The sequence below is a fragment of the Diadema antillarum genome, unplaced genomic scaffold (genome assembly GCF_040938485.1).
Source record: "Diadema antillarum isolate AM-2024a unplaced genomic scaffold, OU_Dant_1.0 seq00001785_RagTag, whole genome shotgun sequence".
Lineage (NCBI taxonomy): Eukaryota > Metazoa > Echinodermata > Echinoidea > Diadematoida > Diadematidae > Diadema > Diadema antillarum.
Genome location: NW_027272463.1, coordinates 1 through 19805, shown reverse-complemented (window position 1 = coordinate 19805; position 19805 = coordinate 1). Strand labels below are relative to the sequence as shown.

At 39.9% G+C, this 19805-nt stretch overlaps 1 protein-coding gene across 1 annotated transcript; it reads left to right on the top strand.

Annotated features, from left to right (window-relative positions):
- Positions 1-1768: 1768 nt before the first annotated feature.
- Positions 1769-14438, top strand: LOC139712276 (transcription initiation factor TFIID subunit 6-like). The gene is made up of 13 exons (XM_071624116.1): positions 1769-1927; positions 2671-2757; positions 4396-4549; positions 5680-5736; positions 6252-6442; positions 6879-6944; positions 7481-7660; positions 9501-9625; positions 10399-10531; positions 11053-11178; positions 12260-12457; positions 12898-13104; positions 14100-14438. Exons 1-13 carry the CDS (start codon positions 1778-1780, stop codon positions 14436-14438), a joined length of 2013 nt encoding a protein of 670 aa, XP_071480217.1. The 5' UTR covers positions 1769-1777.
- Positions 14439-19805: the final 5367 nt, after the last annotated feature.

Sequence of the window (19805 nt, the reverse complement as noted above, 5' to 3'; positions counted from 1 at the left end):
ACAATGCACCTGCACACGCCAAAATTCGTTGTTGTAGTAACCGGAATCCTACATAGACGCTGTAGGGGATAGAGGTAATGAAGTGTAAATATATATTTTTTTATTGTATCACTTTTTCAGCTTGAATTTCAATTTGGATGAAAAAGATACATTATTTCATACTTAGATTAACTAAAAAAAGATATGGCAGCTTAAAAACTAATGTCAGTTAAATGATTCACATACTAGTATTATATTTCTGAAACTTGACACCTATGAGTATATTGGAAGCTCCGAAGAGATTATCTCTCGCAAATTTCGAGATTTGGCCTAAATTGCGAGACCCAACGAGATAATGTTTCGCTGCTCTATTCGTCGATTGGCGATCGCGCCCACTTTCAATTGCAATTTTATCATCAGCTGACAGCAGCGACATCTGGCTTACGATTGTTCTCATCCTGCAAGGCAAGTATATTGATTTGAGGTTTGTTTTTCTTGTAAATAGAGTGATTTAAAGTCAAAGCATCACCCCAGATGTTCATGGAACTAAATATTGGTCGAATAATTGAACTTGCGTGCTAACGTGAGTGATATTAGGGGGTGTCCTAGCGTCTGTTGGGCCAATTGGGAGACCAACAACCAGTCCTCTAAACTTTCGCAATGAAGAGAGGTTAATAAATATCAGTCCCGTGTACTGAGAATTGTGTATGTCATGTAGAACTCCCTTGCTATGTATTATGGTTGAGGGTCGAGGGGTCGAGGTCTAGCGTTAGATATCGCGCACGAAAATTTGTGATGCTCTTATAATAGAAATTATTCCACAATCGTACCTGAATTTCTCAATAAATATCACGAAAATGCAGAAAAATCACCTCCCAGAATCTCCTGATGATACGATGACGGAGTAGTGCGTTTGTATGTCGGACCTAATTTTATGTGTTCAATTTCTCGGGGTATTAAAAAGGTCGCGCCGCTGCCCTATGTAGTTTCATGCGTGAAAGTGTCTGCCCCTCTGCAGCTGTAACGTGCTTCGGCTTTCATAGAATATTATAAACGATCGATCGAACAAATTACGAATTCTGTCGGCTACAAACGAGACAAGCAAGATGACACGTCTAGGCTACGGTACAACATCCTTAAAACAGATTTTAAGCTAAGGTATGTAAATTACCAGGTAAAAAATTGGAAATTTAGTGAAAAATTCGTTCGAAATCAAAATTTCCTACCTGCTTCCTTCTCATGTTTAGCGGTTGTCAGCTCAGGTATGTTTATTCCATAGGTGTATCAGCAAATTTTGCGCTTAGTCCTACGCGTAATATTGCTTGCTATACGCAGTTTCGCTATGCGTGACCATTAAGTCCCTGCGTGAGATCTAGTGCCCTTACTATACATATACGAGCCACGAATGAGCGATGTATAATCACAATGTCAATGATGTAGAATCTTGTTTATCTGAAATAAGATTTTAAAGTTCTGTATGTATCAGTATCTATACATGAGGGACTAGGACTGCACGTCTATATCCAAGCAGCGACGTTTGGTGCAGCACAAACAAGACAAGAAATAAATCAAATAGACTGTCTATATCAAAACTGATTTTCATCAATGATCAAATAGACTTTTGATTTCTCTTAGAGTTGTATATATTTCATATAGTGGTCTAAGTGGTTTCTAATTATGCCGCAAAAAGTTAAAAGCTGAATCCCTATCTCAACCAAAACTGTACCATCCTTTTAACATTTCATCTTTTTTTTTTAAATTAAAAATGATGCAAAACAGTCACACCTGTAAGCTCAAGATGGCAGAGAAAGAGAAGGAGGTCAAAGGTTGCTTGGGTCAAGAGACGATAAAGGTGATTGGGGAGTGTATTGGCATGCCATCATTACCAGAAGAAGCCTGTAGTCTACTGGCAGAAGATGTGAGTTTCAGGCTGAAAACAATGATTCAGGTGAGTGTCAGAAAAGCCAGTTTGGATTTTCAAGAAGAAAAAAAAGGAACATGTATAAACTATCAGGACGCTTTATATCATATTGCAATTTGTGAAAATAGAATGATAGTTCTTTATAGCAATGATCTAATGACACTTCAAACAAAGTCTTTTATATCATATATCCAAAGTATATATGATACATTTTGAATGTTTTGAGTAATACTTCATGAAAGTACATCATTTTCAACAGAGACTTAAAAATGTAAATATCAAATATATAGAATTATGTTTCTTATTATAGAGAGAAACCTAACTTTGTGTCAGGACTTACTGAATTCTGTTTATTTCTATTTTGTTCATAGATCTATACAATTTCAGTAGCAAGTGTAAACATGAATTACGGTACAGTATGTCAAAGCATACAGATGTTTGTGACTCGTTTGTTTGATAGCAGGTATTAATTCATTTCTGTTTTAATAACTTAAGAAAATTCACCCATGTTCTATTGCTCAAAGGTCTTTGCTTTCTCTTTATTTTCTGTTATGTGCTGAAATATGTCAAAAGGTAAAAATTTTTCTTGATGCGTAACCCTAGGATGTACTTTCAAATGCGTAAGACTTAAGTTTTCCAAAACCATCTTGATTGTTTGGGTCAAAAAAGTAAAAAATCCAGTAGATGCACTATATGTATGTATGCATGTATTACAGGTTACAAGAGTTATACACACTTTCATTTTTTTTATTTGATCATCGTTATGTTAGGAAGCGGCCAAATTTGCGAGGCACGCCAAGAGAGTGAAGCTGTCGACGGCAGACTTTGACCATTCCTTAAGGATCCACAATGTCGAGGTGAGGATCACTGGAGCTTTTCAAGGGATGTCGCATGATATACAGACATTCCATTGTGAAGTAAATTGTTGCCAATTTGACTATTGAAGCTAATACAAGTTGTGAATGCCAAGGTTACAGCTGAACTTTTATGAAGAAACTTATCTCATCTATTTCATATCCTCTCTTCTTATCTCTCTCTCCCTCTCTCTTAATGCGGAGCTTCAGTTTTAGTTATTGTAATGTTTCTTTATGCCATTCCTGTATATATTCGGTTTATTGTGATATGTGTCTCACAGTGATAACTTTTTTCTTAGTGGGGGGGGGGGGGTGCTGAGTAATACAAGCTACGCTGTTAATTTAGTCTCCCCCATTTTGGTTCTCATGACTCCAAGTGTTGCAAGTGATGTTATTAGTACAAGCATTATTGTTTTTGTACTTAAAAATGGATGAAATATTATTGTATAGTAATAATTATAATAATCACTGTAAGTCAGTTAAATATATGTGACCCGCTACAACAAAATGATCCCAAAGTCGGGCGAGGTCGATTATTTGAAAATTGCATGATATAATCCCCTAATCTTTCTGCTTTAAATTGATACATAACACATTTTATAAAAATAATCGGCTGCGGAGATATCGATGTTTAAAAGAGAGCATGTGGAGACGTCTGGAAAATCACTGTTTCGAGAAAAGCGCCCTAAAAGTCTTCCTTTCGACGCAATCGCGATCAAGGGACACGCAAGTCAGTTTTCACCTCTGGACAATAGAAGGTAAGCCCTAGCGACCCCCGAAGAGTTCATTCAAGCACATCAGCGTCGGCGGTCTCCTCACCAACCAATCAGTGACCAGGATGTGAGAAGCGGCTGAGCATAGCGCACCCCGCCCGCACGCACCAGTCGACTGGGCAGTGTGCGAGCTTCACGCTTCGGTTAGCAGCAAGCAGCAAACTGACCAATGAGATCACTCTGGTCGTTGTTAGGGGCGGAACCTATCTGTGGTACTCAATCCAAATTTTCGAACCAGTTTCTGCTTCGTTGAAACGCCAAAAAAACATGGCTCAGAAAAAACGCTATTTTTGGTCTTTCCTTTGATCATTTTGCTTCAAAATTTCGACAGATGATAGAAGACATGTTAGACTCCAATAATACACTGTATATCAAAATCAGAAAATCGTAAGTTTTGACTAATTGTAATGCTCTGACTTCAAACTCGATTTTCACGGCTTCGACAGTGCGCGACTTTAGGACCTTTTTGTTGTAGCGGGTCACATATGTTTGTATCATACTTTTATGAACACAAAGTGGTAATAAATTCAAATCAATCTATCAATTATGACACAGGGGATTACCAAGTAAAACTGAAGCTGATTTGAGGTCAGAAGATGAGCTATGTGGAGCTTACCATTACACCCTATCCCATTTATCGGCCCTGAAACAGCCCTATAAGTTCATCAGTAAATTTTACTAAAAAAGTGTTTATTTATCACTGGACAAGAAATACTGCATGGACCTAATAATGATTCAAAATATTCTTACGCTTGTTGAAGTAAGAAAGAATTGTATCTGTGAAGAACTGTCACAAAGTAAACAGATCCTTATGAATTTCATATCATGTCACACTGATATTTTCTCTCAATCCATCCCGTTATGGCAGCCCCTGTATGGTTTCGTGACTGATGATCACATCCCATTCCGCTTTGCGAGCGGTGGTGGGCGGGAGCTGCATTTTGTCGAGGAGAAGGAGATAGAGCTCTCGGACATCATTAACTCATCAATGCCCAAGATTCCTCTGGATATCAGTCTCAAAGGTAGTTCTCACTATAGTATACATACATACATGTACATGTATACATGCATTCATATAAATACATACATACATCAACATGCATACATACATACATCAACATGAATACGTACATACATCAATATGCATACATACATATAGACAGGCATGCATACATCCATACATTTTTTTTTTCAGGGTGGCAGTGCTGATTTAAGTATTCATATCACACTTTCAACTGCTTCGTAACAGCTGTGGAACTTTTGTAATGGAAAATTGTGTGTGTGTTTTTTTTAAATGTGTGTGTGTGTGTGTGTGTGTGAGAGAGAGAGAGAGCATGTTCATCATAAACATAAACTCTCAGGCACTTTATTCTTACACTGGAATTCATTTCAAATGAGAAACAATTATGTAGTTTTATGTGCATTTTTAGAGCCATATATTTCCTCTCTTGGGTGGAACCTTATGGTCAGCCAGGATCCGTTTTCACAGAGTTCCACAAAACAAGAACACCAAACATAAGATACGATTTAAGTGAAATATGTTTACAAAGCAAGAATGAAAAAAACAACAACAACAACATCATATGAATATAAAACATACAGATATATCCAGAATTACAGTGAGCTTTGAGAAATTGAAAAAAAAAAGAGGTTCGTACAAGTTCCACAAGAAAAAGATCTGTACATGCAGAGAAAAATGACACCAATTATTTGGATCTCCAAACAGATTGATTTCTTTGAAAGCACATATGTTGGTTTATAAATAAAATGAAGGGATGAGGCTTATTGATTGTTTCATGAAGACGTTTCTTGAAGAGTGACATCATGATATTTACATGGATGGATTTAATATGTGAATTCTGTGTCTTGGCACCATCTCATGGAAATGCCCCGTGCAATACGCTGTCATGTGTTTGTTTTATTAGTTTCGCTTGAGGACTTTATTCTTGCTTTAGTAATAGCAGTGAGTAATGAGGAATATAATGATGAGGAATATAATGATGATGATGATGATGATGATGATGATGATGATTATGATGACAATGTTAATTTTTAATGTCATTGTAAAATGGCAGTGATGATACTAAACGTGATGATAAATGTTAGTATAAAATCTAACAGCCAGTTCTACTTTTATGATTTTTTTTGACAGCTCATTGGTTGAGCATTGAAGGAATACAACCAGCAATTCCTGAAAATCCTCCACCAGGTGAGTTTTTTAGCCTTCCTTCCATTTTCCTCCAGTTAGAGCACCATGCTACTTTCGTGCTACGTTGGCTAGCACGCATTCTGAAACCTGCGAAAGTATCTTCGTGATGTTCTATGCATATTTTGAATGGGTTGAATTGTGTGCTTCGTGTGCTGATAAATACTACTGTAGTATTAGTACCTGTGTGTGTATGTGTCCTAGTATTCATTTTTACCATGTGTGTGTCTGCTAATACTGAGTAACTTCCTGTGCAAGCTGTATATTGAAATAGATCATTTGTGTGCACCAGTATAACAATTTCCTTGCATGGAAATGTCATTTTAGATTCTGTCTCTTTTGTGAATCGGATGAAAACATGCAAATGAGCAATGTGAATTTAAGATCCTGCAAATATGTTTCTGAGCTGCTCAGTGCGAAAATTTGATTGTGCGAAAATAAGGATGTGTACAGTGCCAATTTCCAGTGTGGATTGTTATGTCAATACTAGTGACTTAACTCCTCCTTTCTCGCCACAGTTGACACCAACACCCAAAAGTTGGAATCCCAGGATGCGCTCCACACCAAAAAGCCGACGCCCAAGAGCGAGAAGAAGACCGGGAAGGGGGCGGAAATGGGCAAGACAGCAGCCACCTTGCTCGCCAAAGCCAAGGGCATCACGCTGGCACCAACCAAGCTGAAAGGGGTGCTGGTCCACGAACTATCAGTGGTAAGCGAGGGTTGAACACGTGTCCAAACTCACCGTCAAACATACTTGCAAGTTTGTGACTAAATAATTGTTGCATAGATAGGCTACCTTGCTGGCAGGAAACAGAAATAAGATCACAAAATTACAAATGCATAGTATGTAAGAATCTGATGATTATTCTTTAGTAGAAAAAGGCAGGGACCTACAGCCAGAGCATCAAGATTAATGGCTCAGTTATGTTTCCTTTAAAAAAAATAGTTCTTGTTCATTACAATGTTCAAGATATGCTGTCAAGAGATAAATGTTCAATTTCCAAAAGTCAAAGGAAGGCCATGCTATTGATGCACAAGTTAGTCACCATCTCATTAGCTCTGTGATGTACTGATCAAAAGATGGGTGTAGACATGAAAAATCTGCATATCTAACTTTCTCTATTTTTCTCTTCCACTTTTTACAGGAGCAACAGCTGTACTACAAAGAAATCACTGAGGCATGTGTGGGCTCTTCAGAAACCAAGAGAGCTGTAAGTCGCATTCTCGCAGCATCGACACACAGATCTGCCATTAATGTGATTTTCTATATAGAAAGCAATCCTGGCTTGAATCAGAAACCACTCCTTTCAAGCAATATATATTGACTTGTTATATGTTACTTATTAATGACATTTTTGTATGAGTGATGGAGCAGTTTTAGCAGGTTTTGTCTGTTGCTAATTCTCATGCCAGGGTGTGCTGTGTATAGGTCATCTTTGGGTAGTACACAGCTTTGTATACCATGGACAGTGTGTTCGTTTTCTGCAAACTTCTTTGTAGCTGTTTATGACCATAATTAAGCTGTCATGCAGCGAAATGTGTTGTAGGTCACACATTCATTCCCCTGCTATAACGACGATGAAGCAACAAGGAATTGGAAAATGCTATTACATGGAACAGGACAGTTTTTGTTGTTGTTGTTGTTGTTGTTGTTGTTGTTGTTTTAGAAAGGAATCAGTTCTAAAGTAGATTAAGATAGCAAAAGCTTGACACATTTTGTTGTTGTTGTCGTTTACTCATGACACAGGAAGCACTTCACAGCCTGGCGAGCGACCCAGGCCTCTACCAGGTTGTGCCCCGCTTCAGTATGTTCATTGCCGAAGGCGTCAAGGTCAACGTGGTGCAGAACAATCTTGCCATTCTCATTTACCTCATGCGCATGGTGAAGGCCCTCATGGACAATACCACCCTCTACTTAGAGAAATATGTGAGCAAAGATAATGTTCATTTCCTTTTTGTGTCTTGTTTCATAACCTATTTCCTGTATCGTTGTGGCTTCTCTTTGCTTTTCTGGGGAGCAGTTCATGAAGCATTTTGGCCGACAAAGTTGTCAGACAAATTTGCTCTCAGCCAATCAGATGCAAGGATTTCAGTAGCTTGTAACAGTTTGTCAGAAAAATATCCGACCAAAATGCTTCATGAAATGCCCCCTTAGAGTTATTGGTGATATTCCTGTTGAGTGATGTCATAAAAGCTTTATACAGGCAAGATAGCAATAAAAACAATGTCAGCACTATTCCTGAGTGTGGTGGTGCTTCAAGCTTTATACAAACTCCATAATTATGTGGCAACATCTTATGTCGATGTGAAAGACTTCTTGATGTTCCTGTGCAAGCTTTTCCAGAGATGCCTCAAGCTTTATACAGACACCGTGTAGCAACAGCTGTTGTCACTATGAAAGACAATTAGATAGTTAATCTCAATGTAGCTTATAATAAGTGTTTATCAGAACTCCTTGCTATGATTGAAGGAGAGTGTGCTTACCTAATGTTTTCTTTTTTTTCTGTCAGTTTTAACAGTGTGATAGAGGCCTTAAGAGAGGATGTTGAGATGGACTGAAATGGAAGATGGAAGATAAAACCATGACAACTACTTTTCACAAAATTTGCCAGTACAGTTAAATGCCAATACCGTCACAGTAATGCCTGTTCAATGTTACTATGATGTTATGGTTTGCTGGAAAAAAAGAATGATGGTGAAATGCATGCGTTAACTGTTCAAATTGTTTAACCCTAAAGGGGCCGGGCTTTTTTAGCTATGCTCAGACCGGGGGGGGGGGGGGGATGGATTCCGCCCCCCCTGAGATCTCGGCCATCGGTGGTGCGATCGCGATGAAATTTTGCATGCATGAGACCCACGTCATAATCTACAAGATTGTGTCATAAGATTTTTTGAAACAATCAATTTCTAATTTTAATTATTTAATTATGGAAATTAAGCTCAAGATCATATTTTAGGGTAATTAAAAGCATTGAGAGTCTAATTTTTGATCTGTAAATCTGTTTTAACATATTCAACGATTGTACATCACAAAACTTCCAAAACTCATGTCAATTCTTATGTATTTTATTGTTTTCAGAATTTCTTATGTATTTCTGTGTTTTTCAACTTTTGTTTTTTCTTTGCTTTTTCATTGGAAATTGTCACTGACCACTTTTCTACCATTATTAGCACAAAATTAATCAATGAATGTGATTAACTATAAAAATAATCAGGGTTTTATGACTTTCATGACAGAGCACTGTTTTCCATAGGAAATGTACACAAAATCACAAAATTGTGCCCATTTTGGGGCAACATTCCGTTCCAAAAATGGGCGTGGCTTCGCAAAAGTATGCGCGGATGTTGCAAATTTGGTCTCAAAAGTTGCGCGAGACTTGAACGAACAAAGTCAAGAAGCCTCGCAACGAGGCCTTCTCGCGTTATTGAATTATAGCGCGAAACGTCAAGGGGGGCGGATTCCGCCCCCCCCCCCCCGGCCCTTTTAGGGTTAAAGAGTTGTATGCTTGCACCGGGCTTTTTAAAGTTTTATTCATTGTAAGTGTTTGTTAATGAAATCATTTGAAATTTTCACTTGATAAATCATTGTAAGTTACAGAAGAATCATGTTTTTACAAGCTACCTTGTCTTTGAGTCTTTGGCCAAAGAAGGCTGCCACATTGAAATATGGTCTGTAATGCTTTTTGAAACATATTTTTTTCTCCCTCTCCATCCCTCTATCCCTCTCCTACTCTTCCCTCCCTCCCTCCCCCGGTGGTTTCGAGTAGCTCCATGAACTCATCCCAGCTGTCATGACCTGCATAGTCAGCCGCCAGCTGAGTCTGCGGCCAGACGCTGACAACCACTGGGCCCTGCGCGACTTTGCAGCCAGACTCATGTCCAGCATGTGCAGGTATGGCTGGGTCAAAATATGGGATTCCCCCTCTCATACCATTACCAGCAGGGCTTTTGATTACATCACCATGTTGCGAATAAGGGGCTATGAGGGGCAAATTATTTTTTGATAGGGTCCCATTTTTTCTCTTTTCTTTTCCTTATCTTTTTAGAACAACACTAACTGCTATGAAGGGAAAAAAAATCACACTTGTTTAAATGTCATATATCCCTTTTGCACATGCCACAAAATTTTGTATGGGAGAAGAATACTTCAAACGTTGTGTAAAAATCTTTGGTAATACACCTCAAAGTTTATAAAACAGAAACTAAAAACTAAGCCCATGTCACTTGAGAATACGATCCCCTTTTGTAACAAGAATATCTGTTGGAATTTTCTTTTCAGTTTCATTATTCTGAGGAAAGGTCTGAATTGCCTACCTCTACAATATACCACTTTATGAAAGGAATCTAATTTTCAGGGTTGCCAAAGGGAAACATGAACTTTAAATGTTCAACTACAACTGCTCATTCCCTTTTTTTTTTTTTTTTTTTTTTTTTTTTTGAGAGGGGAGATGGGGCAGGAGGGGTGGGGGCCTGGAGTGTACTTTCAATTGTAGATATTTGCAGCTAAAAGATTATTGCCTGGGAAAATTCTGGATTGTCTAACTGCTAGAATGGTCACCACAATTAGCATAAGCTTCAATTGTTGTAAGTGCCTTTTGAAACTGTGTCCCAGATCAAGTATTTACCAAGTGTTACTGTGTTCATGTGAAAACCCGACTGCTACAGGAAATTCAGCACCACCACCAACAACATGCAGCCCAGGATCTCGAAGACGTTCGATGACGCCCTGTGCAAAGACAAGGCTCCGCTGGCCACGCTGTATGGCGCCCTCGTGGGCCTGGCTGAGTTGGGCCCTGAGGTAAGGCCATGCCATACCATCAGTCTCACAACTTCTACTGTGTACATTCATAAATGATGTGAGATCGAGCATTTTAGCATAATGTGTCACTGGATGTGAACATCCTTGGGGAAAGACATCTTATCCGCTACTGCCTTGTCAACCCAAAGTGTATAAATGCCTACGCTTAGGTAATGATAATGGCAGGGCTGTCTCATAGACAAGATATATAACACAAAAGAGGCCATACACATACAACATCAAAATATGGTAAAGAATTAATTGGAGTCCCATGAACCACAATTCTCTGGTATGATGCTGCATCACTTTTTTTTTTTCCATTATTGGGGGAGAAGGTTTTCTTGAGGAAGGAGGACACCCAAATTCGGGCAAGGTGACAAGATGGAGTGAGAGGTGACAAGATGGAGTGAGAGTGGTTAATGTGAGAGTGAGGTAAATCCAGCCACCCTCATTATGGACAAACCTGGATCAGAACTGGATGGTACAGATGATGTGTACTAATTGTTGTTATCTCTCACCAGGTAATGAAGACACTGGTCATCCCAAAGGTCAGGATGCTAGGCGAGCGGCTGAAGGCGATGTCAGAGAGCCTGATGGTCAGCAACCCGGACAAGGTGGCCGCCGATCATCTCAAGCAGCTGATCCAGGTCAGTGGTCGTCACATGATCTCCTTCCAGTGATAATCCTTCCGTTCATATCGCTGTCTCGTTGTTACCATTGCCCATTATGTTTGCTTACACCTTTTTCACATCCTGATTCATAATTGCATCAGTTCACTTTATACAAAAATGTTGACAATTTTGATCAGTGATTTATGATTGAGAAGTCAATAGCGCAAGTCCACCCTATCTAATTTGCTTCTATGATGAGATTGATATGATCACACAAAGATAATGGTAGAGGTCCAATATTACTGAAACTTCCATCATTTGTTTCATTTGATTCACACTTTTTTGTTGAAATTATCTTTAATTAACATGCTGTTGAAATATAAAATATATGTTTCAAGCTAGTCTGCACTTGTAAATTCAACATCTCTTTGAAATCATGTACATCTCACTCATCTTCTCTATCATTACGCATATCCTCCACTTTTGTGCCCCAACATTTTGTGAGTTTGGTAGTTCGTCATCTGTCAGTCAGTGTCGGGAAAGGTTACCACAGGTCTTTCGGTTTCATTTTCATGGGGATTGGGAAAACAAAGTGCATCCAGTTTATAAAAAGGGTGCCTAATTGAGATGAACAATTCTACTGCATTCCTATGAGGTGTCTATACCCCAATCCTACCCAACAAACAGGATCATCCCCATCAACTGCCACCCCACTATCCAGAGACTATTGCTCCAATGTGACAATCAAGATACATCCCTGTAGAAGAGATTACTAGTACTACTGCTACCAACAATGACATACGAATCATATCTATGATATTGGTAATCTTCGTTTTGATAATGATGGCAATGATTATTATTATTATTATTATCATTGTCATTACCCTCACCATCATCATCATCATCACCGTCATCTTCACCATTATCATCGTCACCATCGACCATGCGTACCTGTTTTAATAATTTTCTGCCATTTTCCTTCATCCCCTACAATGCCTAACACTGTCTCTCTCACCAAAGCACACACCTTCTTTTCATTTTCAAACCTTCTTTCATATTTGGATTAATGAACCTTTGGTATAACAAACATTCTCCTCCTCCCCCTACCACAACACAGAAACACTGTGCCCAGTACCTGAAAGGGGTCCGCAGTCCACCAGATGTCCTCCAGGAGTACGAGGAGGAGTTTGGTTACCTGGGGCCCTTCCTCCACTCCCACGTCAGCAAGCTCAGGCTGCAGCCCAATTCTGCCTCCACGCAGGGCAGCGGCGGGGGGAGTGGAGTCGTCACCAGGCCAGTCATCTCCATCCCGCAGGTGGGTTGCCATGGAGACAGAATTTACGATGGAGAATCTCCGCAGATGGGTGACATTTAGTGCAAATAGCTTGCACTGCAAAACAAGTATGAAGCACAATTCTGATGGAATTATTCAGGCATGTTGTAATTGTATGATCACATGCACACTGAGCCTGTAGCTATGGAAACATGGGCTGCTTCAGTATTGGGAATTTGGGTGTAGAGAAAGAAGGATAAAACTCTGTAAAATGTGAAAAACAAATGAAAATGTCACCACAGTGACATCATGGTGCAACAGAATCAACTCAGATAGGAGAGTACAGATATTATTCAGGTATGATTTGAAACACATCATAATGCTGCAATGCTTGTTACAACTTGCATAAATTTGCATACATTTACATGCATTTCTCCCACAATCAGCAGTTGAATTGTCGTCTCCTTCTTTCCTCCTCACAGGGACGTCCCTCAACGATCATCACCCAGGGCCGGTCTCTCTCGTCCAGTTTTGGCTCACGGACCCCCACCCTCCTCTCCCCCACCCAGACAACAGTCCAGAGGACCCTTTCCACCCCAGGGGCAGGAGGGGCGGGGTCAGCTTCGTCGAACTCGGCCAAGTTTCTCCTCGTAGCGACCACCAATGCCTCAAGAAGTTCATCACAGACGGTAAGTTGAGTACAGCTTTTGACGAGTGAATGAACAACCAAGCTTGAATATTTGTCTGTTTGGTATTGTTGGACTACTTGATTATAGCAGAAAGACCTACACCTGTAGTACTGTCTTTTCTAAGATTCCCTTTGTTTTGAGAATAAACAGCATTGTGGGATGTATGTGGCTATGAATCAAAAAAAAAAAAAAAAAAAAGATAGAAGAAAGATTTAAATGATTCAGAATGATCCATAAATGCAGAAATATTTATGAAGCTCTGCAGAATAAAGAATTTTGCCATCTTATAAAGTCATTTTTTGAGGACATCAAAATTCACTTGTCCTCGCTTTTTAGAAGACATGGAGAATTATATTTGCCAAAACATATTTCAGTGGGACAAGGTGAGGAATGTGTACTATTCATTGAAATTGATAGTTTGTAATATTCTTTTCATATGTGCTTGCTATCATTGTGATATTCTGACCTCAAAGTGCGGTAGAGTTCCCATTTTGACAAGGTAGTAAATAGAATAAAATAGAAACTTTACATTTTATCTTTTAAATAGGTTGTTTGATTTTCCTCAAAAATTTCATTGATTTTTTTTCACACATCTTTCAACATTTACTCGATCCATATGTGGTGCATCATCACATTACCCATATAAAGTCAGAGATCATAAAAAGAAGATAAATATGCATATAGCCGACTTTGGCAATATAATCTTTACAGTTTTCTAAGTATGATTTCTTCCTTGTAATGAAGGAGGGCAAATCAAATATCAATTAAAAGCTTGGTATCTGATGAATTCATATCTACCAAAAACCAAAAAATTATTTTCCCTGACATTATTATATGGTTTTTGTGATGACACATTACATATATGTTTGTTTGCTCTCTTTTTATATTCTTCTCTTTTTTTTTTGGGGGGGGGGGAGGGGAATCGCTCATATGCAAAAGATAGTGTGCTTCTACAAACTTGCTCATGTGGACGTTTGTATTGTCATCCCTGGCAGAGCCCAGTTAACAGCAGTCAGGGAAGCAGTACCCCATCCACGCCTACCTCCACCATATTCAAACTGGTGACCAGTGCATCGACACGCCCATCGGGGTTAAAGGTCATCACCACATCCTCCAGCTCATCGGGCAGCTCGATGCTCGTCATGTCCCCGACGGGCACGATACCTCCCGCGGCGATGAAAGTCGAGAAGAAGTCGCCCACGTCGACGCCGACGACCACCAGCGCGACCGGCGGGGGCGGCAACACCAACATGCTGATGTCGCTGGCTCAGGCGGCCACGATGCAGACCCCGATCCGATCGTCCAGTACGGACGAGCCGATGCAGGACTTATAGTGTGGGTAGCATTTGGGTGACAATTGTGTACAGGAGACACTCTGATCATGATTTTTTGGCCAGGACATCCACCTGCCATTATTTTGGGACACCTTACTCTGATCGTCCAAACAGACAACCTCATGTGAGAGTTGTAGCATAGCTATAATGGCTTTTAAGTGGGTGATATCTGTTGACATGAGACATTCTGATTGTGCTATTGGACCAGGGTTTGCAGCCTTGTGTTGCAACAGCCAACCAGACTATGGGAAAGAGGTACCAATTCAAGAGCTTTGTGGGGTCTTTGACTGCAGAAATCATGATAAAGGTCCACCTTGGCGGGGATGTGCAAGGAATAGTGCAAGATAGATGATGTGGAACTGTGCCTGTGTCCATTACATCCTCTCCTCACCTCTTAAGTTCAAAGCCAGTGATATCATTTGTCACATAGGGGGAGCCACAATGTAATCTCACATTTGTAGGATAAGTATATTTTCTCTGCCGACTTTCCTCGAGTTTTGTGCCACTCACAGAGCATCAGTGCCAATTGATTTCTTGTCAGACTGCTACTTGAAAGAAGAAAGCTAATCTGCTGTCTCACAAAGAAAATGATTGTGATATTTTGGACGCAAAATTAGGCCGAAATGTCATAATCATTTTAGTGTTTACCTTGCTTCTCAAAATTTCATAATCATTTTTATGTTCACCTCGCTTCGTGAGACAACAGATTAGCTTTATTCTTTCAGTTACTACTGCACTGATGAACATCTTCTGAACAGTAGACTGCTACTTTGTTGCAAAGACAAAGCTTTTTCTGTATCTTCATCAAAGTTGATGTTGACATATTTTTTTATCACCTCGATATTACCGTCAATAACTCTGTGATAAGAACCGCAATAACCACATGATGTATACTTTGCCCAGCAACGTCATGTAACTTTGCAACCCTGTGCAATGCAATGTGAGCAGCAAAATACTCAAATGAAAGCAATGCACGCACTTTGATGAATAGGATCATACAACCAAAAATGTCTAATTGAATGCAAACATCAGATGGTTTTCCATCATGAGAAATTTGTGAAAATGAATATTTCTGTCTCGTTTTGTCACATTATCTGACATGATAATTTGTCCATGTAGATATTTATTGATACCCCTGTCCCCCCCCCCCCCCCCCCCCCCATCGGTAAACCTTTTTTTTTTTTTTTTTTTTAAGGACTTTCAATTCTGAAAATGTAAAACAGCATAGGCTGAGAATAGCTGGATGTCTGACATGAACCAGAAATCAAACCTGAGTTTTACACAGTTCTCTTGATGAAATCTGCATCAGTTGTCTGATTAGGGAGCTTTAGATTTTTGACGCGTGGATGTTCAAAGAAAAAAACATGTTCTGAGCGTGTGCAGAAGCGTGCGTCAAGTCGATCTATATTTAGCTTGCGTCGCTGAGTTTTTCACTACGCGTACTGGGCTGTTTCTACGTCCGCACAGTTTGCGACGTAGAGAACTACTTCATGCACCGATCATATGGGGGTGCGATTTTATTTTTTATACGTTGCGTCCCAGCGTAATCTAAAGCTACTTATCAGCACGACGCAGGGGAGAGGAGAACGTCCAGCGCACTCGTCGTCTCAAACGTCCGCGCGTCAAAATCTAAAGCTCCTAATCATCTCAGGGGCGGATCTAGGAATTCCGTATGGGGGGCGGGGGGTTGGTAGGTGCACAGCAATGCGCCACTTCCGAGTTTCATCAGCTGACAAGTGAGGGTATACTTTTATTCAAAACAGGAAACAAGTTAAAAAAGGGGGGAGGCAGAGTGTGCCCTGTGCACCCTCCCCCCTATCCACTACTGTTGTCTTGTAGTAGTCTTGCATTCAGTTGTCCTCATTACTTGAGTTTATGTTACTGTTTGTAATGTAATGTAATATTGAAACCACAAGGCTGGATTATCATGTGCTCTGATTGAAAACTCACTTTGAAACATCATTGGATACTGTGATTGGAAACTCATCATTGATTCAAACGTCTTGTTTGTGATGACGTAATTTGATCAGGCTGTTAATTTGATATGATGCTGGAATATGATTATGCCAAAAGTCCATTTTCACAGTCGTGATACAGTGTGTAGCGAATTTGAACATGGTGTACTTTCCATTGCAACTGATCGACAAATCAGTTGTCATAAAAAACAACTCAATGCAAGAATTGTATTAATTTGGAGGTGTACATGTATGTTTTTGTTGTTCTGATGAGTTGGTTAGGACCACTGCTCATCTACACCATTGCTCTTATAGATAATGCATTGTTCATCCATGGTGGAGCAAAGCTCAATGAGAATACAGCAGAGAAAAAAAAAACTATTGTCTATCTGTCATTTGTTGTTGTTTTTTGGCAATTGTGAGGTAATACCCATATACACTACATGTATATACAATAAACTGGAAGCACTTTTGTAAATACTTGTATTTAAACTGTATATATTTCAGTAATAAAATTCAAACTTAAATCAAGATGATTATTTTCTGCATTTCCTGTCTTTCTTTACCATTGTGTTAGAAATTAAAAAAAAAACGGTGCACTTTGGCCAACAGTATCAACCCGGTGGTACTGCTTACATAACTGTGAGTTGCAGGAACACATTGTGTTCCCCTCCCAAACTGATGCAATGCTTACAATATTCAGTGTTTGGGAAAAACAAACAGTGAAAGGGAACAATGCCATAATAAGCATTGCAACCTTTTAAAAAATATGAGTAGAGTGTTTATTTATGAACATGGAGTAAGTGCAGCTTTTTCTCTTTTTGTTCATCCGTTTTTATGTCAATACACTTTCTTTGGGGGGGGGGGGATGGGATGGATCAGTGATAAGTTAGATAAATGACATAGTTTTCTAGTCATTGTAGTCAGTCTTGATGCAGCATTGTGTAGCATTGTGTGTTTTCAGTTTCCCTTTACGAAGAGACCCCACACTGTAAAGACCAACATCCACCTACTGGTGGTACACTGTATAAGAGACAAGATGTACTCTGCAGGAGTCTACTAATTTTGACGATATACTTCTAATGATATCAGAGACGCAGGAACAACTTTAGAAAATTATAACTGATAATTGCAGTATGTACAGTCAACCTCACATGAGTCAAATAATCACCTTTAAAGTCAAAGGTGTTTTCAAGTCCTTTTCTCTGTATATTCTATTGATTTTTTATCCCTCATAAGTTCAGTTTTTTGTAGGTTGAAGCTATTTCTTCATTCCAAATGGATTTGGCGTAGGCAAGGTTGACCGTGTTTACTTGAACATTTTCAATTGAATTACATGTAGTATACCACACATACAGTTTAATTGAGTTTCGTCACAGCCAGACGGTCATATCAACTCAAGCGTTTCTTTGATGTGATAATAATTTCATGATAACAATGTTGATTGTCATGAGGCTGTGGATGCAACTCCAAATAAAACACTCGGGAATATAAGGCTAGAATGATTTATTTACTTATTTATTTGAACTCTCTTCACAGAAGGAATAATAATCATTAATATACTATCACGTCACCGTTTTGCTTGTGAGGCATGATTTTCTTTCCTTTTATACTGCTTAATCTGTAAAAGGCTGAGTGATTTATTGCACTCAATCTTTCTGAAGTTGTTGGTTTTTCCTTTCTTGCAAAAGGCACAGTATACTTGACATTGTGCTATGGTCTCAAGATTTTTTTTTTTTTTTTTCTCTTAATTATAGATAGTATAGCAAGTGTAGGTTTTCCTAGGTAGACAATACAGTAGGTCTTCCAGTCTATTTTGTTTGTTTGTTTGTTTGTTTGTTTGTTTGTTTGTTTGTTTTTGTATTCTTTCTGGAACAGTCATTCTCCTGTGCATCTTATTCACTGGCTGTAGGTCAGCTCATACTTTTTTCAGACTTACAGTATAATATCAGCGTTACTTGCTGTTGGAGTTAAAACCGTCAGTGCTTCCAAGAAATGTCCAAGCTTACATCAACTTGATTTCTATTTCTGCGCATGCGCATGTTAGTTGAGGAAAGCAAAACTTGTTTCAATGTTTTCTGGGTCTGGAATCCTTTTCACCATTGTCCAATGAATATCACTTTTCATATATTAGTTGTTGTACCCTCTGCGATGATTGCGAGGGTAATGCAGATGCTCATGGCATCGTCGTATTGTCATCGGGGGACGTGGTCTAGAGTGTGGCTGTGGAGGGATGCTGTGAGGGGTGCCACGCCCTGTTTGGAGGTCTTCGGTTATCCATATGGTTGGCTGAAAGACGCCCCCAGTGTTGACCAACGTTGCCCTATATCAACGTAAAGAAAAACAAGATTTACAGAAACTGTAATTTTGATCCTTGATAATCTTTCGGCAGGCGTAAATGAGATTGAACCTTTCAAGAGACAGGGGACTTAGGTGACCCTGTAAACTTCATGAGCAATAATCTAAACGTTGATGTTGCAGACCGAAATCTACTTGCATCAGTGACATTATGGCCATTCTTATTGATGAAATTGGTGAGCACTTTTGAACAATGTATATGGCAACCAAATGCAAGTTACAATCAATGCATCACCTGGCTGTTGGAACGCAGTAGATTTGGGTTGAGTAGCTCCCTGGCAGCGTTTTCTCTGACCTCCCGCGACAGTTGAAAGAGCTGAGACATCTCGTCTGGCGGTGGATGAGGGGGTGGAGGAACCAGTCGTGATGGGGGAGGGATGAACGGCAGAAGAGGATTGATGGGATAGCCAGTGATCATCGGTCTGTTTAATGCGTGCTGCTGGTGGTTGGCCGAGATGTTTGGTCCTGAAGCAGCATCGCCTGGGAGACGTAGAGCAGCAGGCATCATGGGGACTGGAGGAGGAGGAACCATAAAGCAACTCCCAGCATGCACCGCGATGTTTGAAGATGATGGTGACGGGAGGTAGGGTGGGGCAAAGTGAATCCTCTCCTTACTGATCATCTTCTGAAGAGCCACTCGCTCGAGGTTTTTGATATCCCGGAAAGTGAGAGGAGGAGGGATCGGGGGCAGAACATCTGGCACTGCCGTTGGTGGAGAAGAGATTGGGTCGTCTCCAAGGTTGTCATCATTCCCCGATTGAGAGATCTTTAGTTTTTCTCCATTTTCATCAACCTCCTCATCGTAATCATCATCGTCATCGTCAGAGTCTTTGGAGAGGATGACGCACTCCTCATTGCGCTGTATGATATCCAACGAGGCTTCGCGCTCTGCACATTCTGATCCATGATGAATGAGATCGTCACACCGTCTTCATCCTCATCGTCGCTTTCCGTGTCCAGACTCTCCAGTGAAGACGGGGTCGCTGTCGGAATCGTCGGAGTCTCGTGCGTCTTGGACGCCGTCCTGTGTCCCTCCCGATGCCAGTTCTTCCTC